The sequence below is a fragment of the Protopterus annectens genome, chromosome 6.part0 (assembly GCF_019279795.1).
Source record: "Protopterus annectens isolate FY-2018-M chromosome 6.part0, PAN1.0, whole genome shotgun sequence".
Classification (NCBI taxonomy): domain Eukaryota; kingdom Metazoa; phylum Chordata; order Ceratodontiformes; family Protopteridae; genus Protopterus; species Protopterus annectens.
Window position 1 is genome coordinate 381,918,114 of NC_056737.1, and position 24,826 is coordinate 381,942,939.

At 35.1% G+C, this 24,826-nt stretch overlaps 1 protein-coding gene across 2 annotated transcripts in view; it reads right to left on the minus strand.

Annotated features, from left to right (window-relative positions):
• Positions 1-24,826, minus strand: part of PPP2R3C (protein phosphatase 2 regulatory subunit B''gamma) — a 912,006-nt gene that overhangs the window by 832,758 nt on the left and 54,422 nt on the right. The window contains exon 2 of one of the 2 annotated variants that reach the window (XM_044074122.1): positions 14,897-15,021. The exons of the other annotated variant lie outside the window; for it this stretch is intronic. Coding sequence (XP_043930057.1) covers positions 14,897-15,021 — 125 coding nt within the window. The remainder of the gene's footprint in view (positions 1-14,896; positions 15,022-24,826) is intronic. 2 annotated transcript variants of the gene reach the window in all.

Sequence of the window (24,826 nt, forward strand, 5' to 3'; positions counted from 1 at the left end):
CTTCCGTCCTATAAAATCTGGTAACAAATCCAAAACTTTTCCATTTGGCACGGTTATAGATACATGGTTGAAACCTATATACAAAAAGGTATCCCATACAGTTATAGATTCATGGGACTTTTTGAGTTGACTTACTCCCGACGTATGTAAAGAAGGTGTAACATTCGTAACAAGAGATGTTGTAGACCTTGTCTCATGCATTCCTAAAGAGGATGGAATGAGTCGATTCAGTAACAGCATTCAAACATTTGCTGGATTACCATGGGAAAAGGTATTGTTGATTTTAGAGTTTATGGATATTGTACTAAAACATAACTACATCTTCTATGAAGGAGAATATTATAGACAAAGTAAGGGGGTGGCAATGGGGGCTGCCTGTGCACCCATCTTTGCCAATTTAGTCCTTCTTGATTGGGAGAAAGAATGTATATTTAACAGTAGATGGTATAGTTATATAAGCTGTTATGTAAAGTTTTTGTACGATATTTTTATCTTGTGGAATGGGCCTATGAACGATTTGGAAATGTTTCTCAATTATCTCAATCAGTCTAGTGATTATTTGAAGTTTACATACAATTATGATAAGAAAGGTATTTCCTACCTAGATACTTATATTTCCACGGCAAATGGTCAATTTACTTCCCAAATATATAGGAAAAACACATTCAGTAACTCATATTTAGAATATTCTAGTTGTCACCCATACAGCCAGAAGCGTAGTACAATTAAGGGTCAATGTATTAGAGCAACTAGAATGACTTCCGAATACAATGATATGCTCAGAGAATTAGACAACATAGGTAGTATGTTTAGTAAACGAGGGTACCCTATTGGACTTATTGATAATACTATTAAATATGTTAAAGAAGAATGGGGTACAAAGTACAAACCCCTATTAGGTACAGGGCCTTGTGGAACTTCGGACACCACCAGTAGTCCAAATAATAGTCAAGATGACAACAAGTTTCAATGAGCATGTATATTCCAATACAGCACATATGTTAAAGAAATACAAAAAATTGTGGAGGAAAATTGGAACATTATGAGAAATGATGAAAATATTTATAAGGTCTTAGGAGAGCATCCTGTATTTGTTTATAAAACAGGACATAATTTAAAGAACAAATTTGAGATTAAGCCCATTACTAGTAAAAATAAAAGAAAGGAAGGGGGCACCCGTAAGGGTGGACAGGGCAATCAATGTTTTGCTGAAATGGAAGATACCACCCTTACGTTGAAAGATATCAACCAAACTGTTATAAGGTTTAAGAAAGGCAACTGTCGTACACAACATGTGATTTATTTAGCCAAATGTACAAAATGCCGAAGTTATTATGTGGGCAAAACTGACAGATGCTTAAGAAATAGAATTTATGATCATTATTATTGCATTAGAAAAAAAGACATTAATAATGCATTATACAGACATCTTGTCAAAAGTCCAAGTTGCGATACGTTTAAATTCACAATTTTAGAACAAATAATGGCTAATCCCAGGGGTGGTAACATTAGTAAGAAATTGGGTGAAAGAGAAACTATGTGGCAAATTTTGTTAAACGCAACTGTTCACCCAGGGATCAACGACAGTATTACTATAAAGCCTGTTTTGGAATTTAAAACTTAAATAGAACATACATCTAGGGTAATAGTTTATTTATATGAGTGTAAAGTAATAACTGAATAGTGTTTTTACAATATTATACATCTTGCGTTTATTTATTTTTATATGTTTTTATATGTTGTATATACACATTTGTGATATTAGTGTAGAATGACTTTTATTTCACATGCAAGTGATTTTTAACAAAATGTACTGAGCACTTTAAATAATTAGTATATTTAATTGACTGATCAATCAACTAGTATGAATGGTTGAACATTTGCATATAACCCAGCATTTGACTAAGGACTGTGTTCTGAAGAAGTCTATTATTATTAGATGAAAGCGCTTAACGAGGAGTTTTTTTCAAATAAAGAAGTGTTTTTTTCTGGATTCACACTTAGTACAGCGAACAGGAGTATTGTGGTATAAAATATATTGTTGTAGTCATGTTTATCTAGCTTCTTGAGGAAATGTGTGAAAATTTGGGTAACAGTGAAGAGAAATGCTTATTGTGCCAGCCTGCAATGGAAAACATTATTGAAAGAGAGCAAGAACAGTATGCACAGTGTTTGGAACAGTGATAGTAGACATTGCATAGCATGAAGGAAAGAAAATATTAAGTTGCATCAACAAAAGTATAACACCAATGAATATGTGCATACAAAACCAGCAGTACTTACAAATATAAGGAGAGATCAGTGGCATGCCTAGCAGGTAACAAGGCAGAGGACTGCAAATCTGTGTAAAGCAAATATGTTTTATTTTTTATGATTTGAGTATTAATTTGCAGACATAGCTAATTCTGTCAGTGGCTGAGATGAACTGTAATCTGTTTATGTTACAGGCAGGTTTTCAGGAATGCGTAGACACCTGTATATTAAAAAGCATTTTTATAATATGATTTACAGTGAAAGTGCTATTCAAATAATAGGAGTAAGGAGAGAGATGAGGGAACACTATTTATTTATTTATTTGCAGTTGGTTAACCAGGATAGTCCATTGGGCCAGAAGAGCCCGTTTTCAATGGAGTCCTGGGGAGAAAAGCTCCAACATAAAGATTACACAAAAGATAGCAACAATTTACTATTCTAGTTCTAAGAGATAACTAAAGTTACTGTGGTTAAATAGACAAACATTTTTTTTTTTTTAGAACACTGTACTAGTAAGTCCATGTTTTCAGAAGATAGAAATAGTAGGATTAGATGAAAGTGGGAGGTTGAATTGATGTAGGTAGGAAGTAGATAGTTGGGAATAGGATGTTGGTTACTAGATGTGAGAAAAAATGGAAGTTGGTGTTTGAAGTAAGTGAAGTGGAAGACGGAAGGGGATGGAGAATAAGTTAAGAGGGGTGGGAGCTGGAACATTCCCATGTGGATGTTAGGTGTGAGTAAAGTGATTTTTTTAAAGGATGGGAGGCTAGTGATGGTACGAATGGAGGGATGGAGGGCGTTCCATAGGCGTGCAAGGGAAAAGGATAGTAGGTTTTGTCTTGGGGGGCGAAGGGGTTTATACACTTCAATTAGGTATTGATTGCTAGATCTGAGGAGTCGTTGTGGGAGGTGCATTTTAAAGGTAAAGGAGAGGGAGGGACAAAGGGAGGGTTGGTGAATGAGTTTATGTACATAGGTGAGCTGAATATAGGAGAGGTAGTTGGGAAGTTCTAGCCAGTTGAGTAGGTGGAGAGGTAAACAGTGATGGGATGATTGTCTGTTGTTAGTGGCGAATTTGGCTATTTTGTAGTAACAACAGGACAGTTCTGATTTGAGAGTAGATTGTAGGTTTGTAAGGAGAGGGGCACCATAAAGAAGGGAGGGTAAGAGAAATGTAGTAGAGAGAGTGAGCTTAGTAGCTGAAGTGAGGTATCGGTTGTGTCGGTAGAGCATACAGAGTTTTTGGTGGGATTTTTTTATGTTTAGTAGAAAATGGGAATTGAATTTAAGCTTGTCATCAATCTGGACTCCTAGTAGTTTAGTTTCAGGTACCAGCTCAAGAGGTGTATTATTTTGGTTGGTGATAGAGAATAGATTTCTGTCTATGGTGCTAGTTTTGGAGGGGGTGAATATCATAAGTTTTGTTTTTGATGTGTTGAGGGCTAGATGATTGTCTTTCATCCATTGTTCAGTGGTGGAGAAGGCATTTTGAGTTAGTTGTAAGAGAGTTGGGATGGATGGGGCAGAACAGATAATTGTAGAATGATCTGCGTATTGAATAATGTTAGCATAAGGAATGGATAGGAAAAAGTCGTTGATGAATATATTAAAGAGCAGGGGACCCAGTATGGAACCTTGTGGGACACCAGTGGGGGTGTTGAGGAAACAGGAGGTAGCTTTTTTCCATTTGACAGCTTGTTGCCTGTTGGAGAGGTAGCTGGTGAACCAGTTGAGAGATGATGGAGAAAGGTTTAGGTTAGATAATTTAGTAAGTAGTAAGTTATGGGAGATGGTATCGAAGGCCTTAGAGAGGTCAAGTAGGATGGTAGAAACTATAAGACCAGAATCTCTAGCTTTGTTTACTATTTCTAGGAAAGATAGGAGGGTGGTCATAGTGCTGTGATTGGGTCTGAAGCTGTGTTGGGTGGGAGTTAATAAGTTGTTGTCCAGGAGATAGGGAAGGAGTTGAAGATGGATACATTTCTCGAGGAGTTTTGAAATGGGAGAGAGAGAATGGCAATGGGCCGAAAATTGGAGATGCTAGTATCTGTGCCTCCTTTGTGGAGGGGAATGATGAAAGCCTTTTTCCAGAGTTGTGGAACAAGACCTTCTTGGATAGATCGGTTGATTAGGATGCTTATTGGGAAGGCAATGGCTTCGGCAGCTATACTGAGGAAGTATGAGGGAATGCTGCCAGGGGCATTGGTGCTAGGTCTTAGTTTTTGCAAGAGTTTTTTTTATGGTAGCAATAGGGATGGGTTTGATGGAGAATGGTGGTGGTTGAGAGGAGGTAAGATTAGAGACTGGAGATGGAGAGGGTGGGGGAGGAGGAGAAGTGAAGGTAGGAGGTGGGGTGTTATTAGAGAAGGAAGAAGTTAGTTTGGAAATAGAGTTTATGAAGAAAGAGTTGAATTGGGTGGCAAGATCAATGTCTTGAACATTTGGGTCTGGACTTGGGTTAGCAGATGTGCCAGGTTTTAGAAGGTTAGAAATACTATTAATGACACACCATGTAGACTGCAAGCTAATCTGATTGATATGTATTGTCATGCAAAGCAGAACCTTGCAGGGTGGGAAAGTTGATACTTTTGCTAGCTGAGGGTTGAAATAAGGGAGGAGTCCGAGTAACTTCAGAAGAAACTGAAGCAGATCAAAGTTGAATGTCTAAAGTCTATTACCTCAGCAATGAGCTGGTAGTTCTGGAAGCTTTTTTTCACAGAATGTGTAACACATCAGCAAGAAACACATTTGCAAAAGGCAGTTTGTGACAATAAATAATAGTTGTAATAGTTGTATTGAGGCCTATCAAAAATAGCTGTTCTCTGTTTTTACATTCTAAGTGAATGGAACTGTCATGTGACAGTCCAGTTATGGACACTATAATCTCAGAAACAGTGGACTCTGAATTATGGGGAATATTTTTCTTTAGAAGAAAAACTCTCATGAGGATGTCTGCCCCCAGGAAGGCATTCGGGGTTACAAACAGAATAAAATTAGCAGTGACTACTTCTATCCGGTGCACACAGGTTTGCAATGAGTCAAACTTAAGGAAAAGTTAAAAAATATATATGTTTTCTATAATCTTGGGTTGTTGTGGTGAGGGATGTGGTGCAAAAGTACGTACAGCTGTTTTCTTTAACTTTTGCAAAGGTGAATGTCTGGATTAAGACCCTTGGCTTAATGTAATAACAAATGTTAAGTGAAAACAAGTAAATATGAGAAAATTGAATATAAAATTTTCTTTAGCAATAAAAGTTCCAGCTTGTCTTTCAAGCTGTAGTAGAGGACCACATTTTTATTTTTTTCTCTTATGCTTCTATGGGCACAAGCTGACAAAAGGACAATAAAAGACAGATCACTGGTTTCTTTGAGGCTAAAAAGTTAATGATTTCTGAAAGCATCCAAGTTTTCATGTGTGGGGAGGAGTGAAGCTAAATCAAAGAAGAGACACCAATTAGTGTAAGTAGAAACACAGACAATAACACACATTTTGGCATGTATAGCCTCGATTTCAGGTTAATTAGGGCCTGTGTTAGCAGCTCTCGATTTGGCATAAATGTTCCAGTTAGGAAGGTTAAACTTCCTTATTTGAAGATGTACATAGTTATGTGTCTTTGTATTACACTAACAGGTTATGGGGTATTCTGGAGGTTTGTTTGTTTTATGTTTGAGGGTTTTTATTAAAACAAAAAGTCTTGTAAAATGTGACACAGGTTCCAATGTTGGTAAGAAAAAACTGTATAAAGGATTAAACTGCCAAACCTTAATGGGTGCATGCATCACAAACACTGGAAACAGACATTAAAAAAAGTTGCCATATACAATAGCTGGAAATAATGACTTCCTACCATAACAGTAACATTTCCATTTTACCTTCAAATGTGAATGGTCTCTAAGTTATAGACAAAAAGGAAAAAATAATTATACTAAAAAATGCAGAGTGCAAATAGCAATGTTGCAGGAGGCACGTTTGGAAGGAAGTGAGCATGTGCAATTGATAAAGAAAGGATTTCAGGATGGATATTGGAAGAAAGAAAAATTGGAGTACTTATATTAATTGCTAGAAAAGTTCCAGTAGGAAAATTTATAGGTCAGTACTACAATAAACTGCCCTTGCGAGCCATTTTAAGCCTAGTCAGTTATCCCTTGTGAGACTCAAACACTGTACCTTGTGTTTGTATGGCAAACACTTTAACCATTAGGCCACTCTCCCAACCCCAAAAGAAGAGGAAAACAAGATAATACTGGCAGATTTGTAGTAGTAAAGGGCTGCTGACAAGAGATGAGAATTACGCCGGCATGTATTTATATTCCACATAAAATTACTAGTATGGAGCTTAAAACAATTTTGGGAGAAATAATAAGCCTTCCGCAGGGAATATTACTTATAGGTGGGAACTGGAATTTGAATTGCAACAATGAGGATGCATCTGGGGGGCCTAGTAGGGAAAATAAAACAAGATGGTAGATTTCTGAAGAAATTTATGAAACTATATGGTATGAAAGATATGAATTCAGTACTAGGAACATGGAGATAATTTACATATTATTCCCCAAGGAACAATAACTGGACTAAAATGGACAGAAATTATATTTCACAAGAAAATGTGCATTTAATTGAGAACTTTGATACGCATCCAATAACTATTTCAGATCACGCACCAATAATTACTATGATAAAAATGCAGGGTATGAAGTAAAGATGAGATACTGGCACTTCCCCACCTATTTGCTAAAAAAGAGAGGAATTTAAGGAATGGGTAGTATAAATTATCCAGGAGTTATTAGGGAAGATAGCAAATACTCCAGAAGTTATAGCTAGGAAGTGGGATAAAATGAAAGTGAAGTTTCAAATCAGGAATCGAATTAAAGAAAAACAGATCTTGCTAAGAACTAATAAGAGATATTTAGAGGGGCTGACAAAGGTTAATGTATTACAAAATGAGGGGAATTTCACAGTACAACAACAGGCACTGCATAGGGCTGAAGAGAAAATAAGAGATTACCTGTATAATATGCATGAGTTTATAAAGACTGCCGTTAACTGTTTTTTGATAACTCCAAAGCATAAAAACTTTTGGCACAATGACATAGGCAACAAAAGTATATTAAGGGTTGTTTCCAAACTTAGGGAACCTGTAACAAGAAAAATAACCAAAGACCCTGTAAAAGTACTACAGATACTTTGGAAATTTTATTAAAAATTTGTGTAAAGGAGAAAAGTGGGGAAATCAAGAAAAAGCATAAATGGAAATATTTATGGACAACTGAAATATGCCAATGTTCGAGATACATAAGACTCAAAAACTAATAGTACATATAGGAGGAGATGGTGATGTATAATCAATCTGCATGAAAGTCTCAAAGAATAGTTGGTATTATGGTAGAAGTTTGAATTCCCATATTAATAGGGACATGATAAAATTAACTATTTAGGAATATGGATTATAAAGGATTCTATTATGGCAGCTAACGATATGTGCAAAGATAATATAAAAACTGAGAAACTGGAAGCTCTTGTCAATGGATATGGATAGCAAGATAAGAGCAGTCACTTTAGTTTTACACACAGGTCAGGCATATTTTTGAGAAGTTGTAGATAGTAATTAATAAAGAGTTGACAGATGTTATTTGGAAAGGGAAGAGGGCAAGAGTCAAGCGAAATAAGTTGATCCTCCCAACAGAACAAGGTTTAGTATTACCTGATTTGAAGGGATATTTCAGAGCCACACAGCTAAAGCTCTTGTACTCAACACAAGCAGAAAGCTACAATTCAAAGTGGAAAGGGATGATGATGAAGAAGGGAGGTAATTCAATTAATAAGGAAAGAATGGGATTTTGGATGCAGATCCTTAAGGTAAATAACAACAGTCATACAGAATATTATTTAGTATTTTCATGTTCTTTTAGATAGAACAATGGACATTCAAATTAAGGCGAAACCAGTGGAACAGGAAGGAACAGGTCAGTCGCCATTTGAAGATATTTTGGAGCCTTTCACAGGAAACCAGCATAAATGTAGACTTGAAGTAGGACAGCAAGGGAAGTAACAGGAAACTGGCAACTCTGACTCACTCAATGTTGAGGAGGGATATGTCAATGAGTTCCCATATGACAGAGCAACGAATGACACAGGATGAAGTCAAAGAGAATATGCCACAAGAAGATGCTATAGAACTTTCTATAGAATGACTGCAGGAAATGGAGAACAAAAAATATTCCTTCAGTTTTGAAGAAAATGAGCTAAGAGAAGAGTTGCTTGATTTAACAGAGAGAGACATATTAAGATCAATGAAAGAAAGAAATTGCAGATGGTCAATAAAACCCCAAAAGTTAGAAGTTTGATAAAACAAATGAACACAGTAATTAGGACTGTCCATAGAGATCCATGTGATAGAACATAAATAAAAATGATATATTACTGTGCGGCTAAATTAATAATAGATAAAATTCTACCACAAGAAAACAGGGTAGTGGGGAAAGGAATGGGAGAAATTGAATACCATCATGGAAGTATTGAATAGAGAAAACTATAAAGCAATTAAGACAAGAAGTGGTATTGTTAGAAGAGTATAGAAGAGGGAACAGATCAACAAATATACTCACAAAAAAAAGACATAATAAAAGCAATGTGCAGTACTATAACAGATCAAGATTTATCATGCACTATCACAAATAATAAACTAAAAATATCAGCACAAGCAGAAAAACTTAGAAGATGCACAGATAAGTATAAAGGAAAAGTACAAAATAAGCTATTTATTGATGACCCAAAAACGTTTTATAGAGAATTGGGAAACAAGGTAAAAGGAGTTGAAAGACCACCAAAAAAGAAGAAACATATACATTTTGGAGAAATACTTATGAATTTCCTGTGGAACATAACAAATATGCTAAATGGATAGAAGAAGTAAATGAAAGAATAGGAAGTTCAAATGTACAGGATATGAAATTGGATGAAGTAACAGCCAGAGAGATTGAAACAAAGTTAAGATAAGCATCTAATCGGAAAACTCCACGCCCAGATACAGCACCTAACTTCTGGTTAAAAGTATTAACATCTTACTCATGGCTAAATCTTCGTGCAAAGGACTACTTATATACGCACCCTGAAAAGACACCAGCCTGGCTAACAGGAAAAACAATGCTCCTACTTGAGAGTGATCCTGCAAGCAACCCTAAAAACTATAACTTGCCTTCTGACGACATATAAACTATTCACTGGAAATAATGCAGATAGAGTTTATAGTCATTTTAAGAAAACTCAACTATGGCAATAGAATAAAAGAGCAATAAAAGAAAGTCATATGGAACACAGGATCATTTGCTGTTAATTAAAGTCATAGTGGAGAAGTGCAAAAAGGAGGAAAATCTAAATATGGCATAGACTGACTACAAAAAAAAAGCATCTGACAGTATCCCACATTCATGAATAAAAGAGTGCTTAAAAATGTATAAGATACACCCTACAACAATACGTTACATCATAGCAACCATGAAACAGTGGCAAACTACTTTGCAGTTAAGCCATGATAAAAGGACAAATTATTATTCCAGGGATAAAAATCCAAAGAGTGATATTCCAAGGTGACTGTCTTGTCACCATTGCTCTTTTGCCTTGCCCTTAGCCCATTAAGCTGTCTACTTAACAGATTAGGTCATGGCTATAATTTGGCTCTCAGAAAGCAACAAAGTGTAAAGACTTATCTTCTCTTTGTTGGCAATTTAAAACTGTATAGCTTATCAGATGAGGAACAGAAAGCACAACTGTAAGTAGTCAAAACATTTTCGGATGATTTAAGAATGTCATTTGGTCTTGATAAATGTGCAAAAGCAACCTTTAAAGCAGGAAAGTTGCAGCACCAATAAATCATCAGTTTGGGACAAGAATGTGATATAAAAGGACTTGAGCAAAAAGGTGTGTGTAAATATTTGGGAATTGATAAAGGATCAAGAAAAAACACGAACAAATGTGAATAAAACTTAGTAAAGAATACTTTAGAAGACTTAAATTAATTAATCCTGAAAACAGTGTTAACATCTAGTTATAAAATTCAAGCTATAAACCAAATTGCTCTTCCTGTCCTAACTCACAGTTTTGGGGTGAATAATTGGCCCCAAAAGGTGCTGGACAGATTAGCCAGGAAAACAAGAAGGATGCTTCATGCTCATCAAATGATTTACAAAAATTAGTGCATACCAAGATTACATATTCCCCATTCTGAAGGAGGTATAGGCCTCCTTGAAACTGATTACACGTACATATTTGCAATTGTGGTACTGCATATACATCTGCTGACCTCACAAAACCCAAACAGTGAAGGTTTTGAAGCATGAGGAGAATGAATCTAAGATGATTTCCCTTCCAAGTCTAGCAGAAGCATATCTGCATCAAGTGGGAATGGAAATCAAACAAGAAATAGATAAAAATCAAACAACAACTGAATGTGCCAAAAACAAAAGAAAGATGAGAAGGCAAGAAATGTGGAAAATGCATAAATATAGTTGCAAGTATAGAAAACTCCCGGAAGAACCTCATGTTGATCAGAATCGAATGCAGAAATGGTTATGGAGAGGCAAATTTAAACCAAAAGATGAAAGGTTAATACTGGCGGTCCAAGACAGTGGCCTACGTACACGTTGGTTTACACAGTCTATTGAACATGTGGGAGAATCAGACAAATGTAGGTTTTGTAAAACAGAACTGGAAACAGTCGCACACCTTCTTGCTGGTTGTTGCACACTAATGGCAGAAGGACTATATACTGAAAAGCAGCATGTGGCAAGATTGTTGCACTGAGGATTGTGCAAACATTATAATAATGAAATAGCTGAAAAACACTGTAAACATCAGCCAAAAAGCATCACAGAAAATGATTAAGTCTACATCACATAGGATCACCCATTACCAACAGTTCAAAAGACAGATGGAAGAAAACCAGATATAGTGGTCCATGAAAAGAAGACAAAAGTAACACTGGTCATTGAAGTCATTACACCCTTACATCCAGTGACTACAGTGTCTTGCGTACACAGAGACACAAAGTCATAAAATATCAAAATTTGCAGGCAGAAACGAGAGCAATGTGAAAGAAAGATACCAAGACAGGTCCAATAGTAGGAGGAACAACTAGTCTTATAAAAAGAATCTACAATTGTATTTAGATATGTTGCCAAAATATGTAACTCCGTATGAAATGTAGAAAGTTATTACTGGGCACATTGCAGGTACTGCGAAGAGCACTTCTGGCTGACATCAAAGACTGAAACAATACTAACTTAATGAACTTTAATCATACTTTGATTTAGGAATGGAGTCCATTCCCATCATATTAGCAACCCAAATGATGTGGAGAAATTAAAAATATATATATATTGTATTCATAAAGTAGCAGAAAGTATGCTAAGAACTAAGCAAACACAGGAATGGGGAAAGGATGTTCTTAAGATAGGGATGACTGCAATCAGGGGTACAGAGAATAGACAAAAGGGGTGGAATTTACTTGAGGAAGTTGGTAAAGAAACCAAGGTATTAGGAACAAATAATCAGGGAGGGAAAGGTAAAAGAATGATATGAGGCCAAGATGACATTTGGATTGCAAGCTAGTGATTACATTCCTTGCTGTACAGCAAAGAAATACACCTGTATGTCAGACTGTATTGTAACTGTTGAAATGAATATATTGTAACAGACAATACTGGAAGAGAAGAGGTTAATCTCAGTCCAGCTAACTCTGAAAAATAGTCTGAAATTAAATTACCTGGTTTAGGCCATAAAGATTATATCTTACAGTTCTTATTGCAGCCAGAGATGAAATGTCTGTGAAAAGCAGGACTAGGAATCCTACTGTATTGTCCTTATAGATGAAGTGATTGCTACCCTGGAAGGCCGGAAGCTTTGAAATGATTTTATAGTTTCCAGATGCTATAACACATCTTAGCAAAGCTCTATCTGTGTGTATGGTAACACTTATGTGCCGGATTCTGGTTCAGTTTCTAGTAAAAGGGGGTAGTGTGTGAACCAGAGTCAGACAACCAGATGTATGTAATGTCAAACTGTAATCCAGCACTGAAATGATGTTTTAATACTAGATAAGAAAGAAGTCTCAGAGCAGTCTGTTTTTGAAACCTGACAAAAAAGGAAGACCACTCACCACTTCATCTTGCCTTGCTCTAGTAAGTGAATTAGGGAACAGCAATTCTTTAGATAAAGAATTACTGTTCCCTAATTCACTTACTAGATCAAGGAAAATATATCAAGATTAGTCAACTACTACATTTATGTATCTGTGTCAACCTTCCCATCTGTGTTATTTTTAATATTTCCTGTGACTGAAACTCTTGTGTTTACTGTAAATAGATATTTAGTATTTTCATCTTCTTTTATTATTAAATATATTTAAACTTTTCATTGTGGCTGGTCTGTTAAAGAATATTTTAATCTTTGAGAGGACTCATATTTATTTGGTGACACTGTGACCACTCCTGAAAGCTTTGCTGCATTGGTCAAATACTACATTTGTATTAGTATTAATTTTACTCAGTATAATTGGGTACCCTTGTAAGAGCATTAGAGTAGCTGGCAGGTGGCAGTATAACTACCTACCTGGGCAAAAGTAGCAGAGCTAGTAAATCATTTCCAGCCTTTCCCAGGGGTGTGTGTGTGTGTGTGTGTGTGTGTGTGTGTGTGTGTGTGTGTGTGTGTGTGTGTGTGTGTGTGTGTGTGAGTGTGAAAATCAAATCTCAAACAGTGTGTGTGTCAGCTACTTGCAGCAGGGCCAGAGAACACTGGTTTCACATAGAGGATGGTGGAGGACTTGGCTTGGAACACTCGGTTGATGACTCAACTCTACTGTGCCAGTGGGGAGTCTTAGTGGGGGCCTGGAGAGAGAGAGAGAAAGAGAGAGAGAGAGAGACAGGGAAACCCAGCACCTGGACTGAGTGTGTTCCCTGTGTGCGCCTAAGGGCAATTGTGCTTGGTGCAGAGAGCTGCACCTGGAAATACTGTGTGCATCTATTTTTATTCCAATGAACATCCCTATCCAGTGTCAGTGATGAGGATTAAGTCTCCTTGATTGCTGGCCCAGAACAGAGATGTCACAGGACATATAGAATACTGCACAATAACTAGAAGAATCAATCAGAAGAGATTGGAAAAAAACTGGGAAGAGGGATTAGATATGCAATTCACAAAGAAACAATGGAAGGACATATGTATGGCTCCCAAATATACAATAAAATCTAGAAGATTCAGGATTTTTGCCTGTAAATATTTGCATAGATACATTTATACTCCAAGCAGACTCCAAAGAATTTTTCCTCAGGTAAATGGCAAATGGTGGAGTTGTGATGGGGAGAGGTAACTGGGTACATAAGTTATTGGAGTGTAAAGGTTTGGGAAACTTTTAATTCTTACAGAGTACTTTGTCAGAAATACTACTGGGTTAGCAAATGGGGAGAGGTAACTGGGTACATAAGTTATTGGAGTGTAAAGGTTTGGGAGACTTTTAATTCTTACAGAGTACTTTGTCAGAAATACTACTGTGTTAGCAAATGAGTGTAACTACGGAAATTACTTTTTTGAGGTAGGATACAAAATCTGAATTGCCTAGACATATTAAGGCCTTAAGGTTAATTTTGGTGGGTGCCAAAAAAGCATTTACTGGAAAATGGAAATCAAAATGTACAACCAACTATACTTGAACCAGTAAATACTGTAACAGAGATAAAAGCACAAGAAGTGGGACCTTTAGAAAAGGATTTGAGTAAATTACAGCGAAAATGGAAATTATGAGAACAATACATGCAGAAAAATAAGATGAATGAAGTTTAACACAAGGCAGGAATTGAAAAATTTATTTATGTTGCTTAGATTATATATGATATAAAACATTATATACAATGTATAATGTTTGTAAACATGAACTTGTTAATATGATTTGATTACTTTCATATAAATGTAAGTTTGCTTATGTCACAAATGATAACTGAATAAAAGTTTTTTAAGAGTTCATATGAGCAACATGCTCATGTTTTGCATAGTCAAGTATGTTTGTTTTTGCGAAGATCTATGGTATTTTTTAGTACATTTAGCTGCAGTATAAGTGAATTTACAGTGAAAGCGGTAACACTAACTCAGAATGAGGTTCAGGAGCAAATCTGAAGTGTTTCAATATCAGAAAACAGATCAAACATTCACAACAAGCATGCCCTCCTTCACAGGAAATAGGCCACTTAGTTGACCACTGTAAGTCCGATCCCCCTTTCCCTGTAGTAGTTACTAGGAAACAGACACAAGTGTGCACTAAATAGCCAAGAAGCACTCATACATGCATGTCACTTGCAGAAGATTGCATTTCCACACCCTACACGGCATTATGTGCATACTCTAATGCAGGCAAATTGCCAGTAATACAACTCAGAATAAAGAACAAGCAATAAGTTGCAGTACACATAATGGTGACCTGTGTCATGGCAACAACTGAAATCATATCAGGTAGGTCAGGGTTCCCCCAGCACCCAAAACATGATACAGACCATTCTTAAAACATAAGTCTGTTCAAAGAGAGGAGTTGGAGAGAAGTACAAGGCAACAAGAATATATAATAAAAATAACTCTACTTACTAAGTCACTGTTACTTACCCTATAGTAAAATCTAGGAATAATCTTATAGGATCCTGCTTTTTTATCACTTCCTTTCCATTCTGTGTAATATTTAGTGAACAATGATATTTCATCTTCTTTTTGCTCCTCCTCTGTTCTTTTTGCTGCCAAAGAAGAATGAACAGAACAACTAACTTCTAAAGAAATTAACATTTTTCATTTCCTTTTTTTTCTAATGGTACAAATCTTAATGAGCTGTATGCAAGAAAATGTAATATAGAATTACCACATCACAATTTAACCATATAATATACCTCAAGGTTTAAAAAAAAAAGTATTGCTAAATCTTCAATGCAGAGGGTCAGGTGGGTACATCAGACTGCCTTAAAATAAACCACAAAATTAAAATTATATAACAGATTCTGGAAAAAAGTAAAGTTCCTGGAAAAATACTTCGGCACCTACTACATAACAATGGATTCAATGGACTTGAAATATAGTGTGGAATCCAACTACCTTCTGTTTGGGGTAACACAAGCAAGCCTGAAATCTTCTGGCTGAGATAGCTGATTGTATTAAAGGATCAAACAATGAAGGAGATTATCATCTTATATTCAAATTACTCATACCATAATAATGTTGGTGGAGCATAACTAGTTTATATTTAGTACTGGGAGGGGGATAGGTCTTAGAACAAATATAACAACCATTTGTTTATTTCTGTTATTTCGGAATATTTCACTACTTTTCAGAGTGCAGTGGTCTACTTTAACTCGTATACTAAATGGAAGTGGTTATTAATTAGAAGCATACTGCACAGAAGTGTATTAAACAGTTTGACTTTGCATATTCTTTTCTCTTTATGCAGTCCAAACTCTTGATCTCTCTAAATCAATTCTTACTATATCTTATTTTATATTTAAACAGTTTCAGTGCATCCATATATTTTTCTAATACACTATAGACAGTTTTTTCATTTCTGAGACTTGAGATATATTTAACCGCAATTGTTTCTTTCGAACGAATGAATGGTATTACCCGTTATGCTGTAATAGCTACAATAAGTCAAATAGGCAGATGCTCTGAGATTACTTCTTGATGAAGAACCTAATGATGAAGCCATAGTTAATTACTGTTGTCTAAGCATGCTAGCTGATGGAATCCAAAACACCAAAAACTAAAAACAACGCCACAAAAGAGACACCTGATTGACAAGACTCCACAATTATTTGATCGCTTTCGTCAGGGAGTGCACATAGACTTCTTCAGAATAAGGAAGTATGCACTATCACTTCCTTTTAGAATCACAAAAATCACGACAAGTTGCATAATACAAAGTTTAAGATTTTAAAATTTCAAAAGGCTCCACACTTTTTAAACCATGTTACCATATTTTAACACGCCCCAATATTATACAAACATTTTATTTAAAAATGTTATTTAAAATCTGAATGTAAACACTTGCATAAATGTACATGTATATACACCCCCCCCAAAACACACATGTATAATATGTGCACACCTCTCTACACATTTTTCACCAAAACATTGCATTTCTAAAATGCTCTATGCTAAAAAGTTTCATGTATTTATATTTATACATAAAACCAATGATACCAACAATAATGTTACTGTTTGAAGTCAAATAAATAGCACCCATTCACACACAGGGACTTCAAACAGTAACATTATTGCTTGAAATATATCATGATCAGTATGGACATTAAGAATTTGTTCACCAGTACCTCCAATGGTTATGGAATAGCAGCATTAAGAGGTTTTCTATCAGACAAAGGCACATATGATGAAAGACAGGTTACAATTCTGTGTGACCTAATGGAGATTATTTTGAACAACAATGTATTCATGTTTGAAGGGAAATACTATATACAGTTATGTGGTGTAGCGATGGGTACGCCATGCGCCAATAGCTATGCAAACATAGTTTTGGCGCATTGGGAGGACAGAGTAATACATCAAGATAATCCATGGAAGAACCACTTAAAAGTATATTTAAGGTTTGTGGACGACATTTACATCATGTGGGAAGGTGACGTTGACGAATTCGACAGATTCCATATATATTTGGAGAACAATACGAACTTTTTACAGTTCACTGTGACCCACAGTGATGTGCAGATGGACTTCCTTGATGTACGAATCACACAGGATGGAGAAGGGAAAATAGAAACTAGTCTGTATAGAAAGAATTGCTGGAAAAATAGTATTCTACCAAGAAGTAGTATGCACCCAAGATATACCCATAAGAACACCATGAGGGGACAGTTCTTAAGAACGTCCAGGATACATATGGACGACACAACTCTTGCAATGGCGATGGATGACATGTCAGAACATCTGAAAGCAAGAGGGTATAGAGAAGAAGAGGTGTTGAGTATGAGACAACAAGTAGATTTGGAAAGGAATGAGAAAGGCAAACCATACTTAAGAGGGAAACGAGAATATGAATCAATATAAGTATCCATATAAAGAACTGAAAATGGTGCTTACCCATACAACGGACACAGAAGAAATATGTAACATAATGAAAAGGAATTGGAAGATACTTATGTCAAGTGAAGAATGTAGAGAGGTCCTGGGAGAAGAACCTAAGTTTTGTTTCAGGAATGCAGGGAACTTAAAGCAAATACTATGTAAAGATAATGAAATGGAATCACACACTATCTCAAGGAGAAAAGGAACTTTTCCATGTAGAAGGTGCATCATGTGCAGATATATATGTACGGATGGCTATTTCAAGCATCCAGTTACTAAAAAGAGATATGTTAGTAATTTTTATGCAGATTACACTACACAAAATGTCCTATACCTAGCCACTTGCCTAGCATGTGACAATTTCTATGTCGGAAAAATGATACGACAGATGAAAGAGAGACTGTCCAAACACATTAGTGATACAAGACTTAAAGACTATAAAAATCCCTTGGCCAAGCATATTAGAGATAATGAAGGACATAGTTTTGTATTTAGAGCTTTACATATCATATATATTTCAAAGAGAGGGGGTGATGTGAATTATAGACTTGAACAAGAAGAAATGCTTTGGATAGGGAAACTGGGAGCATATCAAAAACCTGGGCTCAATACAGCTTTCCCTATGAAACCCGCCCTGAAAGGGCGGAGATTGAAGAGACATCTATGACACGTCAAATTGAAGCTAGCTGTTCAATGGTTGAAAGTATTTTAAAAATCAGATACTTGAGAGACACAAGTTATATGGATCTGAAGAAGGGTTGTTTGGAGTAACCCGAAAGCGCTTATCCCTCTACAGTTTTATTGTTTTTATTTCTGCAAGCTGAATAAATGCGTCTATACTTTTAGCTATTCATCTTGAAGCATGTTCTTTATGCACATCTAGTGAATTGCTGGCAAGCTGTTAAACTGAGTCATTGGAATTGTTTTCAGCATTTGAACTACGCTGAATTTTTTCATCTATGCTTTTGTTCAGCATTTGATACATATGCTGAAGGCATACTGGGACTAGATATCAACTGGCTCTGGCTTTGTTAATTGTGCTGCTTGTTGGATTTTTGATATTTTATTACAGCACACTCCTGAGTTCCGGACTTATTTTGTTTGTGTATATATATATATATATATATATATATATGTCAAACACACACACACACACTAATATATAGGTTTTTGCTCACACATGGATAGGTATAGTTAAATGGTGTTGTTTGTGTTGCCCAGGACAGACAGGGTGTAGAAATAGTAAGCAGACGAGGCTTCAGGGGGTCAATTACAGGTGCATAGATGGTTGGTGAAGAGGTATGTTTACGCAGGCTTTTGAAGGAAGGTGTGGAGTTTTGTAATCTGAGGTCAGGGGGAAGGTTGTTCCATAGTTTTGCTATGTCATGGACAAACAGCGATTCCCCGGAGTTGTTTTTGCATGTGATGGTTTTGATTAAGGCTTTGTTGGAGGACAGAAGTTGTCTATTTGAATTTTAGAAGTTCAGCATGCCAGTCAGGTCCGGGGTTTTCTCAGGATAGTGCAGAATTAGAAGAGCTAGGCTGAGTTGATAGTACCTTAACAAGTTTGGAAACTCAAGGCTTGTAGAGACAGGCAGTGGTGGGATCGTGATTTGGCATTCGTAGGGAATCTAGCAATTTTGTTGTAAAAGATGGAAAGTTTATTAAGGTCAGTTTTGTAAAGATTAGTTAGAAATGAGGATGCATAAAGTAGAGCAGACAGGAGGTGGGTCTTGGCTATTGCAATTTGAGATTCGGTGGTTAGATAACTTTTACAGCAATATAGGGAACCTAGCTTTTTGTGGACTTGATATGTGCTTTGTGAATTTGAGTTGCTGGTCAATGGTAACTCCTAGGAGTTTAGCCTCAGTGACAGGAGGGATTTGGGTTTTGCTGGTGGACAGTATAGAGAAGGTAAGGTTGCTCGTTTTAGTAGAATGGAATAGCATTAGTTGTGTTTTCTTGGGATTTAGTATGAGTTAAGCCAGTTCTCTATTTCAGATGTGTGTGTATGTGTTGGGAGGGGGATGCAAAAAAAGCCCTGTGCCTCTACTGTGCAATGGTAATGAACACTTCTACATGACTAATTACATGATGCAAACAACCGATCAATGCTGAGAACCAATAAAAACGTATGCATACAAAAACACATATACATGTAAATATAAAAATAAATATAAAAACACAACTAGAATATGTTAAAAACTTAATTTATATAAAATTACAGAGGTACAATTTGATCACAAAGTCACCTAATCATTTTTACAGACTGATTTGCTTCTTTTTCAGTACTGGTTTTACGCTGACAAGTTAATTAAAACCCAGTTTTCTGTTGGCATTCAATCTAATAATTTAGTTACGTTCTGCAGTTTCCATATCACCCCTCCTACAGCAGGTATACTTCCCTGCATAAATCTAAACTTAAAAGTATGTTAAACACCCATTTCTTCTGCATGTTTTGTGAGAGAATTCTTAGCAACACTTGGTCTAATATCAGAGAAATACACTGACATTCTCTGTTTCAATTTCATATTACATTTCCCTAAATAAAAACTAGGACAAGCATTGCATACTGCTTGATAAACTATATTCTCTTTGTTACATGTGGAAAAACAAGTGAATTTATAAAACAAATTTCTCACTGCATAAATAAAATTAATTTCACTTAAAATATATTTGCAAATAGAGTAATAAGAAGGGCAAGTGCTCTCCCTTTTTGTAGAAATTATACTAGAATAATTAATTACTTTCTGTGGAGTGAATATAAATGTTTCAGTGAATTAGACATGGGATACTTTTAAAGCTACAATGCAGAGTTGCATGAAAATATTTAATATAAAAATATAATTCAGAAAGAGAATCAAAGAATTATAACAGCAATGCATAATAAACACTACTGATGACCATTGATACTGACTATGCTAAAATATGGCAATCCAAAATAATAGAACAAAGTGAGATGCAATACTCTATCAAAAAAGAGATCAGATATATTCAGAAATATATTTTTTAGTTAGATTAGATAGGGAAGCCTTTAGCATCAGAGTGCCAAGTAACAAAAATATAAAAATCTTATTTTTCAGTTGCTTGGAGAAAATTAAATGTGTGTGAATTTTTTTTAAATTGCTAATATTTAAAATAACTTTATTGTTAAAGTTTATAATAAAGAAAGTGTTCATGACACAGATAAAATCAAGATGTGGTTAGCTTCTACTCCTAAGCTGGATTTAAGTTCCACTGACCCAATAATAAGAATACAACAGATAAAAGATGCTACTAAATCTTTTAAAACTAATAAAGCTCTAGGACCAGACAGATACATATTTTCATGTGTTTTCTCCTTTACTATATCAAACAGCAAATTTAATGATCATTCATAACTGGAAAACACACAATCTATGAACACAGCAGAAACAGTTGTAATAAAAATGAAAAAGATGGAACAAGATCAGAATATTATAAGCCCATTTCTTTGATCAACTCTGATTATAAAATTATAGCAAAAATGTTCAATTTGAAATTAACTGCACACTTGAAGTACTACATCCTATGCAATTTGAATTCTCCCCTTACAAAAAAAGTCAGACGCAAATGTATATTTGCAAGTACCAGTTTGGCAAACTGAAAATAGTCATTAAAAGACAAAAGTTTTTAAATTTAGTTAAATTAGATGCCACAAAACGTTTTGATTACATCAACAGAACTTGCATTTGGCAAGCATTTGAATACTAAGAAGTGCCCTCTCCAGTTATTACAACAATTCAAAATGCCTTCAGAGGCATATATTAAACTTAATAACAAAGCACTACCTAAATTTAAACCTACAGGAGCAATACAAGAATGCCCTTCAGTAACAACACTTTTTGTCTTAGCAATAAATCCATCTTTATATAAATTTCAGGAAATAATTACTGCTCCTGTAGTAAAGAAGAAATAACTGTCCACGTTTGCCTATGCTGATGACTTAATGATCACTACAGCCAACGTTAGCACAGACATGGAAAATATTACTAATATGATTTTATTTATTTATTTTACATTTGTTGACCAGGTATGTCTGACTGAGCCGAAGCCCTTTTTCAGCAGAGGCCCGGGGAGAAAAGCACCACTACATACATATAACATTTGGTCAATGATTACAGATATTATACAAGTGGCATTTTTGAGAGTTAGCAGATTACCTTTTGTCACCTTACTAAACTTATTTAAATTAAAAAAAATGTAAAAAACAGCTAGATTACAGCCACAGCAATTTTTAAAAGTAGTAGTTAATATAAAAAAGTAAACATAGGGAAAAAAAGTATTTTTTTTTTGATACACAAAATCAGAGACTTCGTAAGATATGAAATGAGTTATGACGAATCAGAAAGAGTACAGATCCTTAGAAAGGATCAGTCTAGTCAAGCTTGACAGTCATGTGTACCAAATATAGTGGAAACAATTTTTGGGTAACAAGCTTAATGCTAATTTTGAAACTCTTGTACAAAACACATATTCTTTATACTTGCAGAAAACTGAATTAGTGTTAAAAAATTGAAAATATTTTTTCTGTGTTTGGTAGAAGTAATATTGTGAAGATGATGTCCTTGCCAATACTATCTCCTATTCAATATGTATTAACTCCTCCTACCATAAAATGGATAGCTCAAGTGAAATGTATTTTTAAAAGTTTTTGTGGAGAGGTGGGTCATAAAGAACTCCATGGAATGTAGTGATGGCCTCTATTGAGTAAGGTGGGTTAGCATTGCCGAGTATACACAGATACGTCATTGCAAATGCTTTTACAAATACTACTATTCTAAAATATTATCAAAAAAGATAATGGAAATAATTAAAATTGCCCTAACTAAATCAATTGCCTGATACACAGACTAATAAAACCAAATTAATCAGATTTTGGAATAATAAGCTATTATACTCCCTATAGGTTAGCAATACTAGCATTATGCCTAAAATTTAAGATTCCATGGGAAAATCAAATTGTATATTGTTAACCTATGACTCAATTTTTGTTTCCATCAGTATATTTAAGTACATGGGAGGACCTGTCAACAGAATAAACTAGATATCCTATTACTAATCAGATTATATAAGGATATGGTGGATTTGATTGGAAAAGAAAACAATAATATAAAATAAAATTTTATTCCTGTAAAAAAATTAATATTGATTTACAGAAATTTATACAATAAAATCCAAATAATGTTTTCCCAGGAAAGGATAAATGGGAGGGTGTCTTATCAATATTTGGTTAAGAAAAATACAAGTATCACAATTCTGTAAGAAATAGAGCAATTCAAGATAATTATTGGGATGCATATTTCACCTTACACGTTTTTATGCATGCTGGTAATGTCATATCGAACAAGCTGATTTGTACCACAGTTGGTGGACCTGTGAAAAAAGTTTATTAATTTTAGATCAAAACACAACATTTGTTTTACATTTTAATAGATGAGTTAGTACACTTACACCTACAAATAAATGTGTTAGATATGTATAGTGATGTCTTTAAGTCACAGACTAAAGATTTTTTTGGCAAGTCTGGTAACCAAGATAATGATTTTGAATAACTGGAAACCTGATCCAATGCCTGAATTTGCCATTGTGCAATTGGTGGAATTTGTATAAAAAAGTATTTGCATTACCACCATTCATTTATTCAGAAGACTGCAATAAAGACATACTTATAATTTATATTCAAGATGGAAGTGCAGTTAAACAGACTACTTTTTTATTTTTTCTATTCTTTTTTTTTAATCTTTTTTATTGTTAATTATGTTTTGAGTACTTTTAATATTTAATAACCACCAATGAGTGCAGTCCGTGCAGTGAAGTACCAATAACCATGAAGAATCACACACTGTCCAGGTCAAGAGTTTGTTCCAATTATCTATTAGTAAGACAACAAGTTAAGCGCTTTCATCCCCTCACGGATGTCATCAGACCCCGATGCCATATAAAATCACACGACTTATATTAAACGTAAAACACACATAATCCAATCACATTACATCCTCATGTCAGTTCCTTAACCCGTGAGTGTCCATCATATGTTACCATCAGTGGAAAACAAAGTCACTGTCCGAAACAAAAAACAATAAGATAGAAGCATTTACTATTGAGTATAGGACAGAGTAAAAACACAGATACTAAGAGTTTTCAAAATGTTATGGTGATCAAGTTCAATGAGGGGAACAGGGACGTAAAGAATATAATTCTAAGGAATTGGGCCATTCTAAAAACTGATTTAAAGAGTTGATTTGAAGAGTTGTTCTAGCACCTAGGAGAAACACCCAAATTTACATAAGGTTGACAAGAGCATTAAACAAGTGTTAGAAAGGGGCCAAAAACCTCAAATTCAAAACAACAAAATGTGGTAGATGTAGTTACTGCCACCACATATTTAACAAAGGGGAAATTGTTCTGTCTGAACAACAGTTTCAACAACAAAATTACTTTTTCAAGAGGAGATTGCAATACAAGTGGTGTGGTGTACCTAGCCCTCTGTGACCCTTGTTGTTCATTTTATGTGGGGAAAATGGAACAGAATACATGGAAGTTCTATGGCAATTTAGATTAGATGCAATGTACAAACCAGGTTTAAATGAACATGTCACAATCAATCCTGTATTTAAAATGAGAGCTGTCAAACTGCAATATTTTTTACTAATTTTGCTTATTTTAATAGAGTAACTGCATTTTAAATAGATTTTTTAAACAGAATTTTTGTACAATAGGCACATGTTGAAATATGGATGTACTTATGCATGTCTTGTCACAAATATTGTATGAAGACTTTGTTTTTTATCAGGTTTTTACAATGCTTCTATCGTATTGTTTTTTTGTTTCAGACAGTGACTGTTTTCCACTGATGGTAACATATGATGGACACTCATGAGTTAAGAAACTGACATGAGGATGCAATGTGATTGGGTGATGTATGTTTTAAGCTGTATATAAGTCATGTGATTTACACGGCATCAGGTTCTGATGAAATCCTTGAGGGGATGAAAGCTCTTAACTTGTTGTTTTACTAATAAGCAGTTGGAACAAACTCTTGACCTGGACAGCGTGTGGTTCTTCATGGTTACTTTTAATATTTATTATACATCAATTTATGTGAAATGTAAAAAAAAAAAAAAAAAAAAAAAGAGGAAAACACCTTTGTTAAATATAATATACCATGTGCGCAGACTTTTGGTAGGCTAAGAATGACTGGTATGATTTAGCAATAAAAACACTACTAACTACTGCTCCATAAGCCTTACATTCAACGCCATGGAACATACCACAGCAAGAACTCACTTCTGCAGAACCAGGCAACTTAACTGCTCTATATCCTAATGGATCTGGTTTTGGGAAGGGCAGGTCCCATCTCCTAAACCTAGTAAACTTCTTTATAAAAGTTAAAGATGCTGTGGACAGTGTTCACTCTGCTTATCTTAATATGGCAAAGGCTTTTAACATTAA